At 41.3% G+C, this 25724-nt stretch overlaps 2 protein-coding genes across 4 annotated transcripts in view; both read left to right on the forward strand.

The window, feature by feature from the left end:
- Nucleotides 1-10012, forward strand: part of LOC124416513 (HIV Tat-specific factor 1 homolog) — a 44112-nt gene extending 34100 nt beyond the window's left edge. For all 3 annotated transcript variants that reach the window (XM_046897654.1, XM_046897655.1, XM_046897656.1), the window contains exons 6-8: nt 2961-3147; nt 8733-8869; nt 9445-10012. In XM_046897654.1, coding sequence (XP_046753610.1) covers nt 2961-3147; nt 8733-8869; nt 9445-9583 — 463 coding nt within the window. In that variant the 3' untranslated portion in view covers nt 9584-10012. The remainder of the gene's footprint in view (nt 1-2960; nt 3148-8732; nt 8870-9444) is intronic.
- A 4448-nt stretch (nt 10013-14460) lies between these two features.
- The window catches only part of LOC124416130 (protein vestigial), a 51043-nt gene continuing 39779 nt past the window's right edge, over nt 14461-25724 (forward strand). Inside the window, exon 1 of the mRNA XM_046897022.1 lies at nt 14461-15671. Within this exon, the coding sequence (XP_046752978.1) occupies nt 15438-15671 (234 nt within the window). The 5' untranslated portion in view covers nt 14461-15437. The remainder of the gene's footprint in view (nt 15672-25724) is intronic.

The raw sequence follows: 25724 nt of genomic DNA on the forward strand, positions 1-25724 counted from the left end.
ATCAATTTCGCAGGGCACTATTCCGACGTAATTTTGCGAGAGAAATCGATTAATCGCAGTCCCAATGGGCTGCGACCAACGGATCAAAAGTTACGGCCAAAAAACTGACGATTTTCGTCGCCATTTCTCTGCTGTTGTTTCTACGCTCTTTTTGATGTGTTTTCTGAGTTCCTGGGGGTCCATTTAGTCTAGAAAAGGTCAAGCAAATCGATTCCGAGGCAAAAAATTTTTCGACCAAAAAAAAAGTAAGGCTAACCCCTTTGGATTTTTGGCGAAAATTTCGACGACTTTGAAAAGTGCTGCAATCAATTTCGTGGGGCACTATTCCGACGTAATTTTGCGAGAGAAATCGATTAATCGCAGTCCCAATGGGCTGCGACCAACGGATCGAAAGTTACGGCCAAAAAACTGACGATTTTCGTCGCCATTTCTCTGCTGTTGTTCCTACGCTCTTTTTGATGTGTTTTCTGAGTTCCTGGGGGTCCATTTAGTCTAGAAAAGGTCAAGCAAATCGATTCCGAGGCAAAAAAAATTTCTACCAAAAAAAAAGTAAGGCTAACCCCTTTGGAGTTTTGGCGAAAATTTCGACGACTTTGAAAAGTGCTGCAATCAATTTCGTGGGGCACTATTCCTTTCCTTTTCGAGTTATTACAACAGACTTGTGCAGTTATATTTCTGAAACGTCCTTTTTTCAACAGTGTTGAAAAATTCATCTCGTGATTCTTCATCCTAGCTGAAAATGAAATTTTCGATTGCTTTATTTTTGACATGTTTGTTCTCGTCGTTCATCAGATGATTTTTTTTTTAGAGTCAATGAGTTGGGGAATTTTTACTCCGAACGTCTTGGTCAAATTAGGCTATTTCTAGAGAAAACCGTTTTCTAACTGTTTAAACAATTACAACAGTGCATTTTATAGCGGTCAAATTCTTTCGGCCTCTTGAACAACGGTTGGTCTGTTTGTCTCGTCGTCGTTTGTACAGTGCGTGCTGGTAAGAAATCAGAGAGTCGAAGTATACAATCCTTGGTTAGTGAAAAAATTCTATAATTCCGGTTGGTCGTCTATTTCGCCGAAGAGGGTATACGTATAAGACCGTGGTCACAGTGGCACGTCTGATTGTCAGGGTATAAGGAGTCCGTGGATAAGAGGAGAGTCGAGTGCAGCCAGACTGTCTACGCCAAGCATCTGAACATGCAGCCTTCGTTATTTCTCAACTATGGACTTTTTCTGTCGCATCGGTCGGTAATGCGAGAATCTCGTCGTCGTCGTCGTCTGATTCATGAACTACGACTGGGTTCGACGCCCGACTAAAACCGGTTACGCGATGCCTGAATTACGCGTACTTTCAAAGTTATGCTGCACAATCTTGCCTTATAATCCGTGATTTTTATCGGGAACACTTATTGTGGCTGATGATAAATTGAAGTCAGACGGATAATCGAGAGGGATCTTTGAATTTATTTGCAATCAAATGGAAATTACATTCCATTACGGATTTAGAAAATTTAATATGTATATTAGGGTGGTTCAGAAAAAAATAATTCACGATTTTCCACCGTGGCAACCTCTAGAAAGTGTTTTCAGCTTGAAAGAAAGATTCTATGCAAAGATGAGCGTTCGACGTTATGTGAACGATTGCGCTCGTTTGATTCTTTACATTTTTTTAAATTTGCGAAGAAACACGTTGTAGCACTTGAAACGTTATTTCTTTCCTGAGATTTATATTCAACCCGAAGATCACGATCCATAACACAATAATATATCAATCGGGAATCTTATTCTCCTAAATTAAAAGTTTACATTGATTTATAATCAATTTATGAGGTTGAATTAATAATGAAAAAGGGGTAACAAATATTCCTCAAATATCAATTGGAGACTTAATATGACAAGTATGGATCTTCTTTCTGACATAAATTGATGTCATGATTAATGTAAGTAATAAAAAAAAAAAAATTATTCACGACACTCCATAAGTTTTAAAAAAAATATATAAAATTGAAAAATCAACTGAGCGTGATCTTTCATATAACATAACAAACTTCTTAGGGGGTGCCATAGTGGAAAATTACACACTATTTTTTCTGAAACACCGTAATGTATATTAATGTTTATTCAGTTCTCTGAATTTCTTTTTCACCCCGACTGTTCCAGTCAGCTTATCTTACTCTTCATTGAATTCTTATTCCCTTGCCTCTTTCAAGTTCGGGTTATCTTCGCGGTTTTATTGTTGTCAGCGAAATGCGAGCCGAATGCGGTTGACCGCGAGATCCCACACGACGTGGGAGTGAGAGTGGTTCAAAACGTTGATTAGACGTCCTATACGAATGAATTTCGCCACTCATGAGGCAGACGTGAAATGTGGGTACGGTATTTTTTTTCTCGTTCTCGAGCCAGAATGACGTCCGTATGCGTCAATGCATCGGGATCTTGCAGCTGGTCCAAGAAATCGGTTTATTTTTGAACCATAATCGCTGCAACGACTTGTGTTTGATTACATACGTGTATATTTATAGGGTATCTATTTGTGAAATGATTCGAAAGGTTTTAAACGGATCAGAGCCGTTTGTAATATCCGTTTCGTAATCGGTAATCGTTGTAACATTTTTTCTCCTATTCTCGTCTCTGCACCTTTTTTTCTTCTTCATCTTAAGTTAGATTGCGCTAGCACAGTATTTTGCACCTAAATAATTTCACAGGCAGAGCCCAAACAAAAGTATCTAATTATCATACTTCTAATATTATGCGTTTGTATTTTGCAATATGCATTCCTATTTATATAAAACTTACTGAAACTGTCAAATGAAGTAAAATTATTTCCACTATGATGAGTATTATGCAAATATTTTTCTGAATCAATAAATTAGAATCTGCTAGCGAGTATTGAAACAAAATAATTTTGCCATCTTTCCATTATGCATCATGCAAGTTATTTTTTAATTTTTTTCTCTTACATTACAGATTGTTCGATTGGAGACCAGAACCAATGCGCGGCGAGCCTCAAAAGTGCGAACGAGTTGTCGTTATAAAAAATCTCTTCAGCCCAGCGGATTTCGACCACGAAGTTACTCTGCTTCTCGAGTATCAACAGGACTTGCGAGCCGAATGTTCGAAGTGCGGTGACGTCAAGAAAGTTGTCCTTTACGATGTGAGTTAATTCCGTTGAACTAATAGAAGTAGAAGAAAAAATAAGTCAAAATGAAAACTCTGTGTACAACATCATGAATCGATCTTTCCTACGGTAACGTGACATGAATCCACGTTCAGCCGCGAGGTCGATCAATCAAGGGACACGTTACGTAACGCAGGTGCATATAGCTAATTAATTGCTTATTGTTCGCACGCAGTTAGGTGCAGGCTAGATGATTTTCCATTGTAAATTAAGTTTCATTCATTGTCGGAGCGTTGAACTGTACTGGGTGTTATTCATTGAGCAACGGCTTCGCTGAATCAATTATGTACCCACACCTACTACAAGGAAATGAAAGTGAGAAACTGAAAAGAAAAAAACGATGGGTACAAAAACGTTCGAACTCGATTTTTTGTTCACATATCGCGTGTAAGTTCATTATCATTACATTTTTTTCTCTCGGTTTTACGATCTTATTATATTAATATTCGCTGCGCACTCGTTGCAAGTTTTCTTTCTGGCATAACTTCGCAGAAAAAATCATTACCTTTTTTTATGCTTGTATTTTTGAAAATCAGTAAATCGATGTCAACTGATATGCGGAGAGTGTTTCAATTTTTAACATTTCGCTAAGTTATTTACGAATATAAATCTTGTGATTTTTTTTACATTACAGTTTTACGCAAAACATTCTAAAGCTTCCTCGAATTTATTACTTCTAATATTATTATAGAATTTTTTTTTTTTTTTATTGTTCATGTCACAAATAAATTTCGTTTGGTTTGTAAACGGCTCGTCGAAAGGTCATTCGGATTTTTTGTTTTTTTCCAAACCATTGAGGCGAATTCAGGAATATAAAAAGCTGTGAAAATATTTAGAGTGGGAAACTAATCTGTGTTTCGAAGAAATACGGTTTTAGATTTTTCCATTCATGCAAGTTGGTCGGTGATTCGTGCCTTCGCAAATCTTGTATACCTTTTTACCCACGATATGCATATTTATGTAGTCGAGGAAACGGAAATGAAGATTGCTTCTCGTACCCTAGCCTATCGAACACGTTCTTAATCAACACACTTGTATACCGTGTTTGATAAGCCGGTGATAAAACAATTTTACGATATGACTGTAGAATGTTATATAGGTATAATGAATAAATATGCGACGGTTAAGTACGGAAGAACGTTTTTGGCATGTCTGATATCGTATAATATAAGGAAAAAAAGTTTTATCACCTCTCGCCCAGAAAAGCACAAAACTACGGGGAATTATATACGTATAACGAAGGATCGCAGTGCCGCATTTGTGCCGGGATCACTCATATATGGAATACTGATATTAAAAAGTTTACTTCTTGGTAACAAAAAATATATAAACTCCGCAAGAAATTCCCGATATCACAAGTCCGCAATTATATGGTTTTTTTCGAAAAAATCATTAAGATTCGCTCGATCTTTTTCACATGGAATAGTGAATTTAAAAAAATAATTGCTATGTTTGTTGGCCATTGCCAACTTAATCGCAGGTATTTTGGGGACGTAACTGAAAAGAGAATTGTAAATTTGACCACGTATTCGGTTATTCTTACTCTCGCAATTCCCTAAAATACAATCACAAGTAGGTCTTGATTTATCTAATCTATGCAGTGAACCTGACACAGTGTGTCTACGCGAATTCACTATTTTCGTATCGCATTCGCTTGTTGATCTGTTAATATACTCGCTCAGTGTCTTCGGGTGAATATAATGTTCATCTATGTTTCCGGAGCATTCTCTCTCGTTCTATTGACTGTAATTCAATAATCCTAAAAACCATTAGAAGCAATTCTGTACTGAGTCGTATTTTGTTGCGGTGAAAAATCGTAGCTTATTTTTTTTTTTTCAGAAACACCCTGTTATGCATGTAAATGCGTTATCATCCTGTAATATTCACGCATGATTACAGCAGTGTGACGAGCGAAAACCGTTGTGGCCACAACTGTTCCCTGTTTTTCTTCACGGTTAATTTGTCATCTTTCCTGCCCTGAACTTGAAACTACCGCATTTCTCGGTCATGTGAAGAGCCTCGCGCCTTGAATAATATTATTTCAATCTTAGCTACAGCTCGAGAGATTTAAAACGTATCTGCACGAAGAGACTTCTGGTCTCAATGGTTGCTTGATTGCTGATCCGTAATTACAAAAAAGTGTTATACGATTTTAGGGATAATGGAAGTACTGTAGTAATCATTTCTATAATAATGGGAGACCAGATTATTCCTATATGAATTGTCCTATTCATTTTTCGGGTTGTCTGACGGGCTAGTTCACGCTAATTCTAAATCCTAAAAGAGAACAACTGTAGATCTATTTTATAACAGAGCTGTTATACAACTACGCAAGTCGCGAGAGTCAGACGCCGGGATGAACGGCTGGTGCTTTTAACATTTTTTTTATTACTTCGCAGGCAGTGTAAATCATCGAGAAATTGAACAGTACCTATCCGCATTCCACATTTGAATTATTAATAATTCTGATATAAGATTCTCGACTCCACGCACGGTTCAATGGGTTGGAATACTCCTACCTACCCACCTACTAAACTTCGACGAGTAATAAAAAGGCTCTAAACAATTCGCCTGATCACCCTGACAATAACGTGATAGGAATATCGAGACAACAGCAATTGCTTTAAACAATTTTACTAGTTCTGAATTGATGAGATTCATCTGCAAAACAAGTTGTCAATGATTTCTCAACTTGTATAAAGAGAGTTGTATAATACGTAGTTTTTTTTTTTAACGAGTCTGATGTCAGGGCAATTATAAATGGAGAAAAAACTGGTAAAATTCCTTACACTTTCATATGAATATGAAATAATTATGCAATTATTTATAAAATGCACGAATTGGAATGTTATGGATATATCGTTATGCTATTATTACATAACAATCAGCTCTGATGCATGTAAAGAAAAGGCTTTGTGCGGAGAGTACAAAACGTATAAATATTTGTAAGCGTATTAGGCGCTGGCCTGAAATGTTGCAAAATATTCATAAAGGTCTACTCTATCAAAGCTGACCCTAAGTTATAAAAAAATTTACTACCGTGAATATACATGAAACCAGTAGCTAACGCAAAACAAATTTCCGAGATCACAGCATCTGGAATACGATAAACGGGCGTAATAATTGAGAAGTTCTGACAAAATTCTTCGACATTTATCGACAACTACTCATTTCAAAATAACAAGATAACTTGAAAAAAAGTTGGCTCTACCCAATCGTATTAGCAGATGGATAGTACGAAGAGTTATAACTAATTAAATGGAATTTCATAAGCGTATATCTAATATGACACCATAACATAACATAACTCTTGAGCCGAGTCGTCAACACGCGGAAAATATGCAAACATGCGGACACACGAATACTTATAACGTCTATATTTAAACGCTAGTTCAGGCAGTCAAGGAGATCGCATAATTCGTCTTATGTATAATGTAAGTAGGCGCCTATATAGCTGTACTCTAGGTATGTATATTAAACGTACCAGACTTGGTGGAATTCGACATTGAACGAGATTTTCATGGATGAGTAGGTGGAGATTCTAACTGTCTGCAGTTATTAGAGTTATAACAGACGTATGAGAACATTTTAATAGACTTTGAAGTTTAAGGGTGGTAGTTCTACGACTGTCCAGAAAGGGCAAGGACTTGATTGACCTGATTTATTGTGACGTATTTTCTCGAGAGTTCGATTTTTGAAGGTTTGTGATTTATTGCTTTAATTAATTGGCGAGATATAATGTCATTTGCCGTAAAGGTGGGAAAAGCACGAATAATAGAACGACATTAGATCTATTAGAATGAACTCATCAGGAACGTGGTAACCAAAAGAGAAATGATTTAATGAATAATATTTCTAACGACATTATAAAATATATATATTAATAACGTTCAATTGCGGGAGCAATACTAGCTTATATAAAAAATGTTAACAAATGGTATTATTTACAGTAAGCGGTAGAACGGCGATGAGTTTTTATTATCGGTAATGTATATAAAAAAAATAAATAAATTACATAACGACGCATTAATACAAAAACAGTACCTTGTAGAAAGTCGAATAAGTAATTTACTTTTTTTTAGAGAGGCATTATTCCCCAATTTTGAAGAGAATAAAATGATGGCTGAAGAAAATTTAAAAAATAGGAATAAACTTTAATCTTACACTTTATAATATATTATATCTTATAACCGCTAAATCTGCAATTACGCCACAACACAGCTGTGGGTCACCGTCTCAATGTCGTCAGTTTTTTTATGGGATCAGGTCGGTCCTTCGGCTGATTAATGGCTTGTTTAGACTACAAGACCTTATTTTTTTGTACTTTTTTTTGTCGTTGTTGTTGGTGGTTTTTTTTTCTCTTTTTTTCTGTCTTTATTTCGACACTATCGTTGGCGGTGTTATACGAACGACTTACATGCGGTTGTACAAAACTTGAATACAACCCAGAGTACCAGAGCTGTGTTGAACTATCGCACATCGAATCGTCCTGATTAACTCCACTTCACCTCGCGAAGAATTTTGGCGCCAGTTCTTACATTCTCTTGTACGATCTCACGTGAATTATATATAATATCCTGTGTGTGCGTATCTGGGTATAGGTATATGAGTACGATATATTCTTACCAACTGATGTGTTCCGCACCGCGATCGACTGTTGGAAAGTCATTGACCCACATTTTCGGGTAAACTAATTGTAATTTAATTTGACAGCCTGGCCGGAGAGAAAAAAAAATAAAAATTTTATAGGGTCCACGTTTTTTATGTGTCAGTAAATTTGAGCAAATCGACAATGTTTGATATACCGTCTTGGGCGTGCGTGGGATCGGAAATTATTTTATATCTTGTTTTCGGATCTCATTTATACCAGGAATTCATTGCTATTTTTTTCTTTTCTTTTTGCATTTACATTTTTGCAGTATAATTTATTATATTTTTATTATTAAGGTCAGTAGAAACTTTTGACCACAATAACTTTGCACTGATAGATGTGTCTTTGATTTTCTGTTATACCAAATGCGAAATGGCAAAAAGTGTGTTACTATGATTTCTAAAGAAAAAAAATACTCGTCATCCGGTAAATAGTAATATTCCCTTTAGAGTTACGCAATTTCTGTGAAATATATGTTATATATATGTATGTATATATAGATAGCAAAACATTTTTTTTCTCAACCATCTACTAGCTTGCACTATCTTTCATTTCACGGCTGCGTTAATTTTATTAGAATCGTCACATTTTTTTTCTGTCCCTTGTAAAGATAAAGACAGGGTTTATCTACAAGTAGTATATCTATTGCGCGAATAAAATAATTCAGCAGCTATTACAGTCTTGATTATTCCAAATTTATTGCTTCCTATTTTTTATCAAGAAGGTCTGGACTCCGTATAATCTACGCCACTAAAATTGCCATTAAGTGCGTGTAATAAGATATTCCTCGTCTATGTTTCTGACCTTATAGTTAATTTCAGTTCATTTTATGCCCATTAGAAGTGCTACTTTGAGCCTACAAAATTGAGTATAATGCAATAATTAGATGTACGTTTTTTGTGATTTTTAGAGGCACCCTGACGGCGTTGCTCAAGTCACATTCAAGGAACCAGCTGAGGCGCAAGCTTGCATTCAGCTGTTGAACGGGCGCTGGTTCGCCCAGAAGAAGATATCTGCTGAATTATGGGATGGGAAGACCAAGTACAAGTGAGTTTATCCTTCTTCAAGCTGATTGCCTTCTTTACCGACTATTTAGTTGTAAGTCGTTTGCTTGTTTTCCGACGCCGGAGTCGGATGCTACGTCATCGGTCGCAGACGTTTTTACCCGACGATGGCAACCTTATCCCATCACGGTAAAGAGTCGCCCTTTACTCGACGCGAGACTTCGTCGAGCTTCTTGATCTTGATCCGCAGGCAGTTACGACCAGCCGATAAAGCATTTTCTACAAATCAATATTGATTGGTTTACATTTCTGCAAGCATTCTCATGACCATGATACAAAAATCACCACATCTAGCGATTTTTCATATTTTTAAATTTGTGCAACATGATTTTTGAAGAATGAATTCGAATAGCTTTATTTTGTATTGCATGAAAGATTGATTTTCAGGACGCACCGAAGCAAATATTCAAAATTGATATCAACTGCCGAAATTATGCGACTTGAGAGGTTTTTTTTTCGTGTAAATTTTGTCTTGGATAACTTTAGGAGTCGAAGGTGTTCCCTGTTTGTGGGGACGCTCTCACGTTTGTTCTGCAACCTTGGTTTTCTTTGCTTAAGAATCGTCGAAACGGAGGCTGAGATTGAGGAGCGCATCGCGAAATGGGACAAGTTTTTGGACGATGAAGATGACAAGAAGGAAGCCGCCAAGAAGAAGGCGGCAGAAGACAGCGAGGCAGAGCAAAAAACTGAAGCCTAACCTGAGAGAGGGACGCGTCGATGTTCACTCCAACTCCATAATGTGTTTGATTTTTATTTAAAAATTTCAAGTCTTAGGTAACTGCTAAATTTTCATCAAATTCCAATATTTTCCAAAGAACCAGCGCAATTGCGTTGAAGTCTATTTGCTTTATTCCTATTTTCTATTTTTATTTTCTCTTTTATAAATGTTTTTACAAGTTTATATATCGACGAGTATAACCGGGAATCGTAACTTCTTCCCACAATTGATTCGTGTTACGATACAGTCGGCAAATTCATTTCAGAGTACAGAATTATTATGCATGGAATTTTAAGTACATCCAGCTATGGTTGACCGATCGCTGCTATATTAGCAATATCGGTTAAATATTGTTGTTGATAGCTTGTAAGGTATAATAATACTAAATGAGCAATTTCACTATTAGTCCGTCTTTCTTATTATATCAAGTCTGACGTTGGCAATTCGTTAAACCTTAATCCAAATCTATACCTGGTTAATCCAGGTCGAGATTTTTAATTTTCGTGCGGTAAGTAAATCTAAATTTAATTAATCCTACCAATTTCGATAAAAATTGTTCCACGCCAAACATATTAATTTCATCGTAAGGGTTATAGATCATCGAGTGAAAATATCGATTTCTAGAAGAGTGCAGGCTGCTAGTATGTATAAGTAATGAATGCTGAAAGTATTGTGACGCCGTCCTCGATAGAACCGCGGCGGCAAGAGCTGCGCTTTTCTTATAATAGTCTGGAGATTGGCGCTTCCATCTGCTGGCGACGCGATGAACCGTCATCGAATGCCCCAGCAATTAAACTGGTCCAGGTTTTATTAATCTAAGTAAGTATATGAAAAAGACAATATGCCATATTTATTCTGTACTGAAAAGAATTAAAGTGAGAAAAAAAGAATCTCAATTCAAGTGGTTATCTCTTAACGTGAAAATATATAATTGAACGGGTTTCGTTATCGTATAAAACATTTCGACAAAGTGCAATCTCTGGAGTTAATTGTATCTTACAAAAAAAAACCAATAATGCTATGGACAAACAAGTTTCAGTGTCAATACAAAAACAGCAAGAATTTTCACTCGATAGCGCGAAGTTTTTTTTCCAAGCATAACGAAATCGGCTTCCCAATTCAGCAAACCCGTTAGTTAAAACTTACGAAATTCCAGCTCTTGCAACAAATTTTCTTGCTGACTCTATATTAACACTTGAATTTTCCGACCGATCGGATTATTTCTTCCCTCTATGAATCAATTTGTTTTTCCAAATCGCAAACCATGGCAATTATAACCGTGTAATGAAAGAAACTCGTATCGTATTTGGAGAATGAGCAGAATTTGATATAACGGACACCCCGGGCTGAGCTGTGATCGTCACACGGGACGCTGCGTCGGAAGAAGTGGACCGCGATCGCTGCAGTGTCATCCTCAGAAGCGGACTCCTCGTCGGCAAAGATGTTGGGAATCTCCTAATTTGCTATATCGGCATTCCGAGCGCTCCGCGAGCCGCGTGGCTGTTGCTTCTGCCGTCCGTGAGACTCGGCCGTTCGCTTCGTTCGCTTCGCTTTGGCCCGTGCTAGCCGGTTGCCAATCTGCCCTCGAAAAACATTCGCCACACGGTCTTAGAACAGATCCTTTTCTCTTAAATCCTTCAACCGCAGGCTGCAGCTTCGATTCACAGAAGGTTCGATTGGCTGCGTATGTTCTTCCCGTGATTTGCCAAACCACAAAGTGTCCTTCGGAGTTGAACCTTGAATCATAAGAGAGAAAGAAGAAATGTCTCTCGTGATTAGAGCAAAACTGCAGTGACGATCGGTATTCACTTTGTGTGTGTTGATATTTACCGGCACCAATTTGTTACTTCTAATCGTTTCGCAAATGGTTCAAGTCGGGTGGAAATTATCGAGGGAAAAACTCGACGGTTTGCTTCGATTTCCGCACCGCTGTCCCGGTCTTCTTGTAAAGCTTCTCCTATATTTTATACGAGATTCCAGTATACTTGTGTAAATGAAACTTAAACGTCCCTGCATCACAATTATCGAAAAACAAGTTATAATAACAGATAAAATGTTGCAATTCCAGCAGGTAGGCGGTGTCATACACCTGTAATTGTGAAAGCGTGCTCAAGTTTTGGCATATATATATATATATGTATAAAATATATTTACAGTGATGAATTGCAAGGGCCTTCCGAGTGGATAAAACTCGGAGTTAATGGATGAGGATAAGCTCGAGGACCGAGTTCCGACTAGCCGTAGAATCGGTGTGTATACGTGCGTATAATGCAGAAGAAAATCGCGAGCACGGCAGGAGCGCGCCCCCCAAATCGCTAATAAAAGCACCCCACGAAGCATATTCTTCAGGCCATGGTCGTCCCATTCATCCTATCCATGGAGAACTATGAGTATACGGCCTGACCTCTCTCCAACCTTAATATCGCTGACAAATTTAATGTCGAACTATTAGCAGCGGGGAGCCACCCTTGCATTGTCGAGTGGCCACGTGCGCTCTGACTCCCCCTGCATATACACTGTACTTTCGTTTGATGTGTAGCTTCGCGGGTGCCGAGAGTTTGGTGGAAGAGAAAAGGGCGGGGGGGGGGGGGGGGGGGTGAAAATAAATTATTCGTATCGAGAAAAAAGATGAAGAAAGAAAAGAGAGAGAAACGGACCTGCGTGCATTCGTTATAATAGGTATACATATATATACCTACTCACGCGTTAGCACCGTGTCCGTATTACAATAGGACCGTGTCACGGCCCTCGGGTTTATTGGATTTTCTCGACACCCCAAGTGAGCGTGTGTTATAGTAAATAGCAGCTACACCGACCCCAGTCATTCCCCGCACCGCTGCACCGTCCCGAAGACCTGTCGCGGGAATTGCTACCCGGATTAACCGGCTCTATGCGTTGTTTGAATACAATTTGATACGGTCAAGTGTCGCACTGCAGCGGATCATCGCGGTTATTTCCTTTAATTCCTCACTTTGTATGTATATACTTGAACGGGTCATATTTACTTCACCGGATCATCTGAATTGTAAACAAGTTAATGATTTCACAATCAGATTAATTTGCATTATTGTATCGAATAGCAATAGCGTTTAACGCGCTGTGTACAATATGTATTTCAAATTCCGCGCTACAAGTTAATTGTTACTCAGTTTATAGAAGCTTGAAACATATGATTACTGTACAGATTTGACCAACGATTTATCAGCGAACGAGGGAAGTTTCTAGATAACTATTGTAGTTTTTGATCGTCGAGATCAGTTGAGTTCTAACGAGATATGATTCACGACGAGTAGAAGGTGTACGGTAGAAAACATTTATGTATGTTGAAGCGTATATTAATTGTGCTTGGAGCCTGATTTTGCAAGCTTATAACAGCTTCGGACAACTTTCAGTCTACTTTCGATTCGATCAGATAATTCGTGGAAACGTTAATAGTATAAGAACTCTTTGTTCCCGACATCATTAAATTTCGTAATCTTCTTCATATATCTTCATGAAAATCAACGCGTGTGAAAATCTCAACGTCATACTGCGTTGTGCATGATTATGGAACGCGACGTGAGTAATTCGGCTAGATCGTTTGCTCTCATACATCATTCAAAATCGTGTTCGTGAATTGCGTTCTGGAATCTACAGAATCCAACATAAATCAGACGTGAATGCACTCACTATCGAGTGCAAGTATAAATGTTATTGAGTCCTGTATCCGACAAACAGGATCGACGTACTTGATCATTGCAGAATCAATTAAAATTCCACCAATTTCTATAACATCGGTAAATAATAAAATTATATTATAATCAATCGCAGAGCACTGAAAGAACGTGCAAAGCACGTTACAAAAGCTGGGAAACATTATAGATCTTACGCGTGAGGCGACTATACAAGTTAAACTATTGGATACTTGTCGGAGGAAAGAAACCGAAGTAGAAAAAACGAAGAAAAAAAAAAACAACACGTTGAAAAATAAGGAAAGAGTAAAAACACAAAAAAACGGTTGAAAATTCCGTCTTGGAAGGAGAGCGTAAAAGCTTGGCGGAGGAAAATTAAGCTTCCCGAAACACCGCGAAACTGTTAATTAAGACTCATTACCGGGGCCTCTACAGGAGGATACGGTGCGAGGGTGGGTTAGCCGGGTACCCGCGGTGTAGGAACTTCTTAATACCGCGGGGCGGGGGATGGCGAAGGGGAGGGGGGAGAGGAGAATAGGTGGGAGGGAGGGAGGGGGATGAATGCGGACGAGGGAGTCGGGTTCATTGTGAGATCAATACGAACTCTTCGTAGGAGTGGCGCGAGGGTTCCCGTCCGTTTCCCATTGGCGGTTGAAGAGAGGCCTCCGGATTGGCTGGATCCGGCGCTGCCAGGAGGCGGCGCCGACGGAGAGCCCGAGGCGATCGGGTTCGACCCTCTGTGTGTAGTAAACCCGGTGTTAAAAAGAGGAAGAGAGGATGAACGCCGGTAGAAAAAGACAGTCGGAGGTGAAACGCCGGGGTGGAGGGGGTTGGCAGGCCTCTGGGATTCAGTCTGTGTTTGCCCACCAGAGACACACCACCACCTGCACTGCAGGGTGTATTTTATTCGGGGGGTGTTAATCCGGCAGTGCAGCAGAAGCAGCACTCACCGCGTGCTCTTGCATTTCCCGGCAAAACGGAAATCGGCCTATAAATCCGATGATCCGATCCCTCGCGATCGTTGATCGATGAAACGCTTTCGCACCCCGTTTAACGTATCGGATTAAACCCGCAGCTCTTTGTCACGCACGGATTTTATTTTCGCGCGGTTTTGCCGCAGTACCCGAAGTGTCACCCTCAGAGGCATTTCGCTAATCCGCTGAACGACGCTGAGGAACGGCTTTGGACATCAACGTGGTGTCAGATCGTGTGATTCGATTGTGACGCGCTCCGATTGGTCGAGAGGATCGATGCCAGCGGGGCGGAGAAGGGAGTTTGACGTCTTGGTGACAAGTTGAAACTCGGAGCGACGGTCTGTAGGGACTAGCGTCGTGACTCGTGGACCGACTGGTTCCGACGGGCTGCGCGTCCCAGGAAACCGAATTCGTTTCCCGCGAGGAACGCGTCGTCTAATCGTTATACCTACACGATTTCAAATACAGGCATCGAGATCGTCGGTGTTGCTGAGATTTATCGCATACATCGTCTTCAGTGTAGTTACCACGTGGAAAGTTTGAAGGCCGGTTAACGCGCTTTCGGAATCGTCGACGCACGACTTTATCCATCGTTTCTTTCGATCACGTGAGAACTGATAACGAATCTCTGGCCAATGACTGCGTTAGTACATTACTGTGTTTGAAATTGTGATAAAACGGATTACCCGCGCGTTAATTGTGAATCATAATACATCAAGTTACGTCGTACATTCGTCAACGGAACATATCCTAATACTACCAAACAACAACAACAACAACAACAACAACAACAGTGCAAGTGTGAAAATCTCGTTGAAAGTGCAACCTTTTCTTTTCGTTCTATTCTTATTTTTTTTTTTTTTTTTCTTTACTTTGTTATCATATTCTCTCATCGTTTCCTCTTTTATCGAGGAACGCAAACATGCGTTAATAGCCGCTAATTCAGATCCGCATCAATCCCTGCGAGGAACAAAGAGAAACAGTTGCGTTCGCTCGGTGAAAAAACCGGTACGGTTAACCCGGGGCGAGTAAGCCCGGAGTTGGGTTGCTAAAGAGGAATTTCGGAAATAGGCAACCATAACGAGCCTCGACGGGGTAAACGGGGCCAACGGGGCTTTGAATAGTGGTGCGACGTTCGGCTACGCGGGTCGCCAGGCCGGCTCGGGGGGGCCGGGCCCGGGTGGAGTGATGAGCTGCCCCGAGGTCATGTACCAGGCCTACTATCCGTACCTCTATCAGCGGGCCCCGCCGCCCCCGCACCCGAGCCACCCCCATGCCGTACCCCACCCCCATGCCCAGGGCCATGCCGCCCCCCACACCGCCCACGCCGCACACGCCGCACATCCGGCTCATCACAGCCCTGCGAGACCCGCGCCTTTTCAACCCTTTTCCACGGCCTCTGCCACCCACCAGTACGACAGGGTGAGTAATCCTGATTTTCACTTTTATATATTGCGTGATTTGGCGTCGCAACACGTCAAAGGGTTGCAGAAATGTATGCAGGGTACTAGAGTTGGGGCCATCGAACTTTGAGGTTATGTCCACGAGGTGTACAGTTTGGTGTGCAATTCGTCTGCGGAAATACTTGTTTTTAAGGAATGAACCGCGTCAAGGATATTAGTGATTTATTCTGTATATGACCGGTTGTTCAATGTTGGATTTTAGTCGTAAATTGGAGGTATTGAAAGTCAAATTAAGGTGGTCGGAGACGGTGCACTAATGCTACCTTATATCGAAGGACATCTTTGACTTCTCTACCCTTTTACAACGCGGAAAAATGATTCTACACCAACTGTTGCTGATCGTGATCTTGTAATTATTACCGCGTTATCCGCGTACAGCGTTTGACTGTATTGACGAGCATAGGTTATACATTCCTTTACCAATTAATTTGTGTATAAGCAAAGTACCTGTACTTAATATACTCTGCAGTGTTTCATCATTGTGTTTATCACAGTTCCTTGTTTTTCCACTAGAATTTCATCAGGTAGTTTATTGAATTTGAACAAAATTGTACCAACGGTTGGAGATCATCAAAGATAAGGGAAACTGCGCGTCTTGAATAAAATACCAGACACATGTCTCCAATAGCTTACTTATGCGTTAAAATTATTGTTTCTTTCGCTGCAAAAATGTACGATATGTACATAACTGCGGTCACTCAAATATGCCAAGATACTACCGATGATATAATTCTCACCATGAAGTAAAACATTACAAAAATTAACGAGTAAACTGCAGTTGTGAGTTGTCGGATACAGTCTTTTCGGACATAAAAATTCCTTGTAGTTTACGGTTGTCACGCTGATGAATTCATGCTGTGCATATAAAAAGTTTGGACCGCTAGATCTCTGTGACACAGACTTTTGGAAGACAGATACTGGCTGGTCCTGGAAATATAATAAGGACGATCCCTAATCCGATTACCACTTGACGTGGAAAAATCGAACACAAAGGACTAGAGGTCCTCGGTGGACAGGTATACAACTGGATTATGACACCTCCTAATGATCATCCATTCGTTCGGATATCCTCTAATACCTCAGGTAAACACCGTATACCTGCAGCGTTGAGCTCCGGCTAGATCGATGGGGAGTGTTTAATCGCGTTAAAAGACTCGTATTACTTTACCTGCAGACAAGTTTGTCGTAACATCGTAACTCATTGCATCTCCTGCTGTTCGTCCGCGCCTCCATATTTCCGTCAGCGATAGGTATCACTTTGGCCTGCCTGACTTGAGTTGATTTGTCGCTGTTTGATAACTCTCCAAAGTCCTCGAAAATTATTCAACCCGGCTAGGCTAATTCCGACTCGGCAAACGAAAGTGGAAATTCTTCATTCTAAGTCGCGTTGCTTATCCTGAAATAGTTTTCCTCGTCTTCCAAGGGTCCCTCCGACCATTGTGTCATTTTAATCTGTCTGGTAGGAGGTCGGGCGTGCCTCGAGTATCTTACTCGCGTTTGCCTCGCGGCCTAGCTGTTGAGTGCTATTTCGCCGGCATTCGCCTTTATACTTATATATTATATGCTCGCACTTTTGCGTCGTCGCCAAATCCTCCCTGTTTCTCGCACGAGTTTTCTCCAGAGTTACCCATTTCGTTTCTCCTTTAAATTTACTTTTTTCTTACGGTGTACTTGTAATTTGTTTTTCCCGACACCCGTTGAATAACTCCCTCGTCGCTTCTTTGGACGTCGAGCCGTCTAGGTATAAAGCTTTCTCTCCCTCTTTCTTTTTCTACTCTTTCACCCTTATGATTTACGCCCACGCCTATGCGGTTTAGTGAACGTTTAGCGAGGCCGACTAACGCGGTGACGAACTAAAACCGTCTCTTCGTCCCTTTGAGCAACCAAATGAACGACGTGAAAGTGACAGCAGACGATGTGTCGTCGCTTAGGATAGCCTAAAACGCGTACAGATACGCGTGTACTCTCTCCTTTTTTATAATCATTTTTGTTAATGAGGTTCACGGTTTTAACGTAATAGAGTCGTTATATTACGCGTCAGGGCGTTACTTGATTATAAACACTTTCAATTACTTCGAGTTCCTTTTACATTGATAAAAACAAATTTTTCGTTCCTCAAGATTTAATTCTGTATCACTTTTTTAAATGTCAGCCAACCATTGGATGGAAAAACTTTCTATTCGTAGCGGAAAATCTTTCTTCAGAGTAGTTCTTCGACGGGTTTTTATCATTTGTTGCATCCGCACGGCAATTAATTACCATAGGAATACGGAAGAACTTGGATTTCCGTTTGCGGATCAGTGTATAGTTCGTAATTCCAGCGAAATAAAGAAATCTCGAAATAGAATAAAAATCGTGTCTCGCAACGGTGGCCTGTGCAGATGCCGAGGTTCGCCTCAGGGGTCCTTTGAACGCCCGTGGCGCGACCTTCGGTAGGTATAATAAAAGGAGTGAGACCGATAGTAATTACTTTATGGATACACGGAAGAATACAGAATGTGGGTAAAAGCGTATAAGCGCGCAACTTGTTGCAGTCTTTCATACATTCAATTAACGAGCTATGGGACTTATTGCTGTTAATGCCATAATCCAATGAAATTCGAAATGGACTGTATTAGATGTGTATTGTCATCGAGGTGATTATCGACCTAATTAAAGACAAAGAAAAACAACGCTAATTATTTTTAATTACGTCGTTAGGTCGTAATTTTCGTATGTATATATAGTATACAAGACAGATGCAGTATAATAGGAAAAGTCGGTTGACGTTCACTTCACTCGCCATAAACTACCTGATTACCATTTACGAGGTACCTGAGGGGGGGGGGGGGGGTTCATTGATATCATGCCAGCCAGCTTGTACATCTGTATAAAGTCGCGCGTTAGACTCGTCATTCGATCGCCCAAAACGAACCTGCGTACAGCATGAATTTCAAATTAACCTGCGTCCGAAGGAACCTGCAGCTCTCGCGGGACAAAAGACACAACGAGACCGATACGCTCGAGGCTCAGCCGTGATGTCACATCGAGGATGATCAGCTCGTTCGGCTTCCGTCGACGAGTTACGGAACAGTGATACAATTTTTTCCATCAACGAGGCTCTTGCCCGGTCCTTTACGTGCGCACGTGAACGCTGCACACGCGTACGTACATACATACGTCTTGTTTCGTCCTTCTTCACGGCACTTGACGGATGTCTTGTCCCCCTGAATAGTGACGACAGATATCTCGTGCTGCGGGGGCTGCAGGTTAAGCGGTTAGGGGGAAAAAACGAAGTCAGAACTTAGGCATCGTGGCCTACTTGCGGCCAGGCGTTGGCAAAAAACGCCCGGCGCTGAGGCGAAAAGGAAAATGAGTGATAAAAAGAGGTGCAGGAATAAGGAAAAAAGGAATTACATATATCTGTCAACCAGCCGTAGCGCCCTTCACTCGTCGTCGTCCGTGAACCTGCGGCACAAACCGACGCAGGATACGCTGTTCGACACAATAAACTCATAAACGTTTTAGTGGCGTCCTAAAACCGGGAACCGCCGCTTGCACCCATACTTACAAGCCAGGACTCCACTAATGCAGCTTCAGGCCTAGCTGCATCGGCGCTTGGCGATGTCCGAGAGATAAGCTCGCCGCGAGTATCCAGACTATAATACTAGCGTCCTCGGGAACCGGGAGCTGAGGGACAGCTGACCGCTCCGCAGGATGCAGCGCGGTTAAAACGCGCCAAGAGAACCGGCTACGGATCACCTGAGCATCGAGGAGTCCCAGTACTATACCAGGCCATGGACTAACGGGGAACGCGACGCTGCAAGAAGAACCAGCTATCCTTCATTAGCACTGCTTGACGTGATTCTGATGCTCGTTACAGACACAAACCGGCAACCTGCGCTCTTCTTTTGCCTCCATGGTTTGCGGATCTTATAACTCTCGACGCTGGGTATTCACCGGTGAGAAAATAAGCGCCAATATGCTACGGGGCTTCGTACGAAACGAGATGCTTTCATTCGCCAAGTTGGGTTTTGGTCCACGAAATAATCGAGGGATTCAGATTAACAAAATCGATGGAAATTTATAGGGAGGTCTTTGACGAATCGTACCTACTTTTATAATGATGACAAACTAGATGATAAAATAGATGATAACCTTCTTTCAAATATATTCAGTAGTTTGAATGTGGAACAGGAGGCTGAAGTTGGTAACGTTGACGTATCGGAAAATGAGGGGAAATTTCTTATTGTGCAATTTGAGAACGACTTTCAAGGAGTTGGCCTTACAAAATATATAACTATGCTTTGTTTATTACGGTTTACTGAATTTCAGACAACCACTGTAATTTTGCGAAGCAACAATTTCTGATAAACATGCATCGTCACAGTAGCGTTACCTACTTCAACCTCATTATGGAACCGGCTTCTCACGTGTCACATTTAGCCAAATATCAACGAAACATGTCAACAACTAGTCGACTTAGTCCTCCTCAGCTCCATCCATTCTCTCAATTGCACCCTATCGTTTCGGTAATCACTTCGGTGGATTTACTCACAATCAAACTCACAGAGCTGACAGACCATGCACTGTCTCTACGAAGGCACGGCCGTATTATCCCGAGGCTCGTAAACGTGAGGCTAGGATGGCCAGGTATTCAACAGCAGCCGGAGGATCTCCGAGTATCTCGTCAATTAATGAACCTATGTCGTCGCGAAGACCACCCCGACGGTACACGCGGGGTACACGCACCCTGCGATAGTCTATTCCCTTTCCTCCGGAATAGACGAGATCGTAATGCCCGGTGGACCAGCTTCTGGCTCCCGACTCGACTCCTCCGATCTCTGTCCTCAGCTCCTTTGGGACTTGAGTTTGGGCATTTTTCGGGCTCAAACGGCACCGCGTTTACCTGAGCAAGTTTTACGATCGCCGCTCCGAGGTGGCGATGTGTCCCCGTATTATCGCCAAGGCGGGATCTGACTTCGAAGTCCTCCGTCTTCGCTGCTTACTCCGCTCTTACCTTTACTCCTACGTTCTCCGGCTTCTTTTTAGAAGGAAAAACAAGCCGTTATACGCCATGCGGGCAATACCTTTATACGTCACGTTCGGCTGACGCTTATACACTCCACGCTTGTCTCCTCCTTTTCGGTTATAAATTTTGAGGAAGAACTTGATTGAATTTCTCTCGCGTTTTAGTTGCGTAGACATTGTTTATTACGGATCGCGCTTATTAGATGAGGATCACGTTGACTAGGACTGGAAAATTCATTCGTCGATTACTGGTCACTGATCATATATACATACAGTCACACTGATATTAGCGACTGGCAATTTCGATGTCATAAATTGTTTGCGGTCTGTAAATCTGCACAGTGGAAAAGAAGTCTTAACATAAATTCTCAAGCGTTGCATGGGTGGAAAGTTCATTTCATTCCGACAGAGAGATAGCAATCTTTGATGTTGACGCGGGTAGTTATAATAATATTATCTCGGAGTAGTATATTTCTCGGTGTGAATTCGTAACGCTGAGATAGGTGACGAAAGTTTCGTATATATAGGCGTTGAAAAAAGCGCGAGCTCTGGCTACGCGAGGGGGAAAAAGTAAAGATGGTTTCCAAGTCTGCATATAGGTATAGCATTATACTACCGCAGAGAAGATCAGAGCAGAGCTGAATCGTCGAGGGAATAAATTATAACCCCTGTCTTTCTTTTTGTCACTTCACATGGCCAGCTCGCCTTTTTTACTTTCCTAGCTTCCTACATAAATTAAACAACGACGTGTTCGCTTCGCCGTTCCTCTCTTCCTATACTCCCTGCCCGCCCCTGCCATGCAGCGTGTCGCGAGTTGTAACCGATAGAAAATTCATACGCATGCGCCAACGAGCTTGTCAATATTACGCCATATGTGAGTCCTGCGTTGTTCGTTAATATAGGTATACAGTCCGTATTAAATGCCTATCCGTCTCTGTGAAACGGAGCCTTTACCAGACCTGATCTCCTCGCAGTGTATGTACACGTGGTATATCTATACATATTACATACGTATGTACTACATGTCGAGAGTGGCGCGCCTGTGAAAAATACACATAATTGAAAGAAGATGCGTTTGTGTTGATACTTGCCGAGGAGCTTTATCGTCTTTGCAGAGAATACAGCGCTGCTCGAGAGATGACAGCTCTTTTTATTAGCTAATTAATATTGGCAGCGATACCCCTCGCGCTATGCATCACCGCGTGAATCTTTCGCATTCCTGGCATATATATGACAGAGGCCGAGGCTCAAGAACTCAACCGTGTACATTGGTCTAGATTTTGAAATCCCTTTCTCCGTTGGTAACAACATATTCCGAGCGTTATATATTAGTCAAGTATTTTTGGTTCTTCAAAAATGTTGATGGAATTTTAAATGAGCGGTCTACGCATTCTTTCACCGTTGCCGCCGCTGCTGCTGCACCTTTGGTCTTTCGAACGACACGGAGAGTCTAAGTCGTGATACTTTAATTGAAACGAAGCTATGAGTCCGTGGCTCACGAATTTTCCTCATAATTCCGCAGCTCTGCTATGTCGACGTGTCTGACTCGATCCGCTCTGGTTCGCTCATTTACCCTTTTCTGCTCCGTGTTAAAATCGCGCAAAGAGGGAACATTCTCGAAGACGCACGTTCTACAGACATTTATTTATTTCATTTTTTTTCACTCAGTTTTTCACCATTCTTTATCACATGTCGGGGCGAAAAAAGAAATGATCAGCTCCGATTATAAAAGTAGGGAATAATCCGTAGTGGATATCTAAGGAGTTTCGTTATACGTGTAGTTCTTAACATTCCCTCGTGTCGCATTAGGAGAGATCAACTATCGGCGTAATTTGTTGTTCTCGCTTTAACAGAATAAATTTCTTCCAACCTGTTTTCCTCGCGGCCCGTCTGACACATTCCTTTCAAACGCTATATCAGCTGTAAATATTTATAATCCTACATTCAAACCGTCTGTACAAACAAAGGAGGGAAAAAAAATAAATTGTTTCAATTATAATAGGTACACGTACCTTTCAGTCGGCCCTGATCGTCGTCGTCAATTTTGCAACTCTGTGTACTACAACTATTCTTTTTTCTAGTCTATAAAATTCTCTTTGAAAATCTTACTCGAGAAAGACGCCAACGTCGCGGGGAAAGATGCTTTTACTTATTTTTCAGCCAAATACGGATCGTTATGCATAATGCATATGGTTAAAGGTAGGTATATAGATCATCGCCACTGGGATCGAGCGACGATTTCAAGACCGGTAGAACTTCTCGTCTCGAAACGCGATCCGATTCCCTAAAGGTACGACGGTGGTCTCGCGATTCCGGGTACAAGCGGGAAAGTGATCTGTGTTCCTTTTGCTCGAGCTTCGTCGCGGCCGTCCGGCCCTCTTGAACTCGTCGAAAGTTATACATCAGCTTTTCCAGCACAATTATCCGATATAAAAGCCCCGGCTCGCGTGTCTTCGGACAATAAACCGCCGCCAATGCCAGCTTGTAATTACAGCGGTACAGCTACGAGTCGAGACAAAAACTCATGTGATCCTGGGAAGGGGGAATACATACGCATGAGAATAAATGAGAGGTGCCTCGGCTGTTGACGGTTTCAAAATACGAATAATTTACGACAGAATTCATTAATTGGTATATTATTAGCTGTAGATCATGCCATTGCACTGTAGAAAATTTCCGATATTTAAACGACTGTAGTTTTTTTTCCGTCAATTTTCATTTTCATCACGAAGCATTGGGGGGGGGGGGGGGGGGGGGGGAGCATGTTTTGGAATTTTTCGTCTCGAACGAAAGTCGGTAAATTGAAGAGGAGAACAACGAAACGCTTTAAATGCTACTTTTATTTTTAAGATAATTTTTATTCTTCAGAAAACATTGGTTTTGGCAAAAAAAAAAAAAACTTTTGTTAAAAAATACGGTACTTACAGCCGTTTTTTAATTCTCCTTTTCAATTAAAGATTGCGATGTAGAACGAGGTGCACGTCTCGCGAGCCGCCAATCCAAGACAGACTTATTGCCGATTGGCAAGCAGCTGTCGTCTCGCGTCTGTGTATTCTTTCCAGTGCAAAAACGCGACCTACGTTTAAAAAAGAAACTCATTATTGTCCGTCACGATATAAATGTCGTCATTAGTGATATTTTTTTTTCATGCGAAGTTTCAACGATGAGGAGGCGATTGTGTCCTATCTCCTCGCGGGTATTTTCATGTGACAGTAATAATAAATATCAACGAAACAAGGGCTGATATTGTAGTTCTTTAAATGTTTTTTGTTTCTCCGTCATTCGTTTGTGCTCTTATTTTATTTATTCTTTCAAATAAATTGAAAATAGAGAGACACGTGCTGTCCTGCAGGAATATATTACCCGCGTCTGGCGTCGAGGGTGCAGGGGATGGGAATGGAAATGGAAACGTGGACAGGGATGGGAATGGGGATGGGGATGGGGATGGGGATGGGAGGTGGTCGTACTTTGTCACCGCACCACGCCCTTCGTCAAATTATATACCCAGAAAACATTGCGTTTAACTTGGGCAAACTGATTACATAACTCCGCCCGCGCAATCTCGTCTCCTAGTGTAATTAACTCCGTTGAGTTATTGGCGTCGATGTTCTAAATTTAACAACACCCGTCTCTATTAGGAACGCACTTGCACTGCCTCCAGATGCTCCGCATCCACCAAGTCTCTAAGTACCTACCGTATACAAGACGAACTCTCATAGCGAAGCGACGTACACCGAAATAAAGATTTTACGGCCCAATCATCGTCTTCTCGTAACCGAGCTTACAAGACAAACGTGAAAAGACAAAAAAAAAAAACAAAAAAAACAGCCATTCTTGAAACTTGCGGTATGAACTTCGGCCAGTGCAGTCGTGATAAAATATCTTCATGGAGCTGATGACGCACCTAATAGGATATATGTATGTATATATCTATATAAACATTGAAATTGAAAGAATCGAAGTATATCAAAGAATCGAAATCCTGGACAGGGACACGGACACGGTTTTGCAGTGCAGGTGCGCGGAAAAGAATGATTCCTTGACGTTAAACGGCCGCAAGTTGATCGCGTCAAAAGAGCGCCGTCACGAGGCAGACACTTCTCGACGATCCTGGTGAAAACGGAGTAAAACGTCGTGGCAACTGATAACCAGAGTCTATTTACCCCGGACGTGTCCATCTGCCCGTCCATCTGCAATTCAACGGGGCACGAAGCAGTTTGTCACGCGGTTCGACGTGACGGCGGACTTTGCAACGGCAGCAGGTATCATGGATTCAGAGGAACGGGTTGACGGCATAAAGGAGCCTGCAGGACGCTACGTCACCTTCACGTAGGTGCCTTATATATATATATATATATATATATATATATATATATATATATATATATATATATATATATATATATATACACACATATGTATGTGTGTGTAAAAGACACGGGGACGGAGACACTGAAATCGCGCACCGGCAGCGTAACCCAGCTTGCGTAACCCAAATATTATTCCGCAGACGGAAGCGCGGTGGAATTCTTCCTTCGCCCTATTGGCAAACCTGCAACAGGATGTGTCCATCTGGTCACGATTTGCAATTCCGAATGAGGCTTTTGAATTTTATACCCCTGCACCCGCAAGCCGGTAGCTTATAAACGGCGCCGACGATTTATCGAACCTTTCGTCTCTGTCTGATCCACATCTCGAATCCCGATCGCGCGAAGCTTACCGAATGATAGCTTCCTGGCGCGACTTATTATACCTTTGTCTTCCATCGAATGCGCAACTTGTACTCCATTCACTTTCATTGAACCCTATCTCTTTTCCAAGAAATTGTCGAGTACTTTTATGTATATATGACGTCCTTTTCTAAATAATTAAAGCTCACATTCTGCGAGACATTATTATTGCGGTAAGCAATTCACTTTTCCCGATAACTACCTAGACATCGATGACTTTCAAACGGGACACTTGACGAATGTTTTCATAATTATTAAAATAACTACATACA

The sequence above is a fragment of the Diprion similis genome, chromosome 2 (assembly GCF_021155765.1).
Source record: "Diprion similis isolate iyDipSimi1 chromosome 2, iyDipSimi1.1, whole genome shotgun sequence".
Classification (NCBI taxonomy): Eukaryota; Metazoa; Arthropoda; class Insecta; order Hymenoptera; family Diprionidae; genus Diprion; species Diprion similis.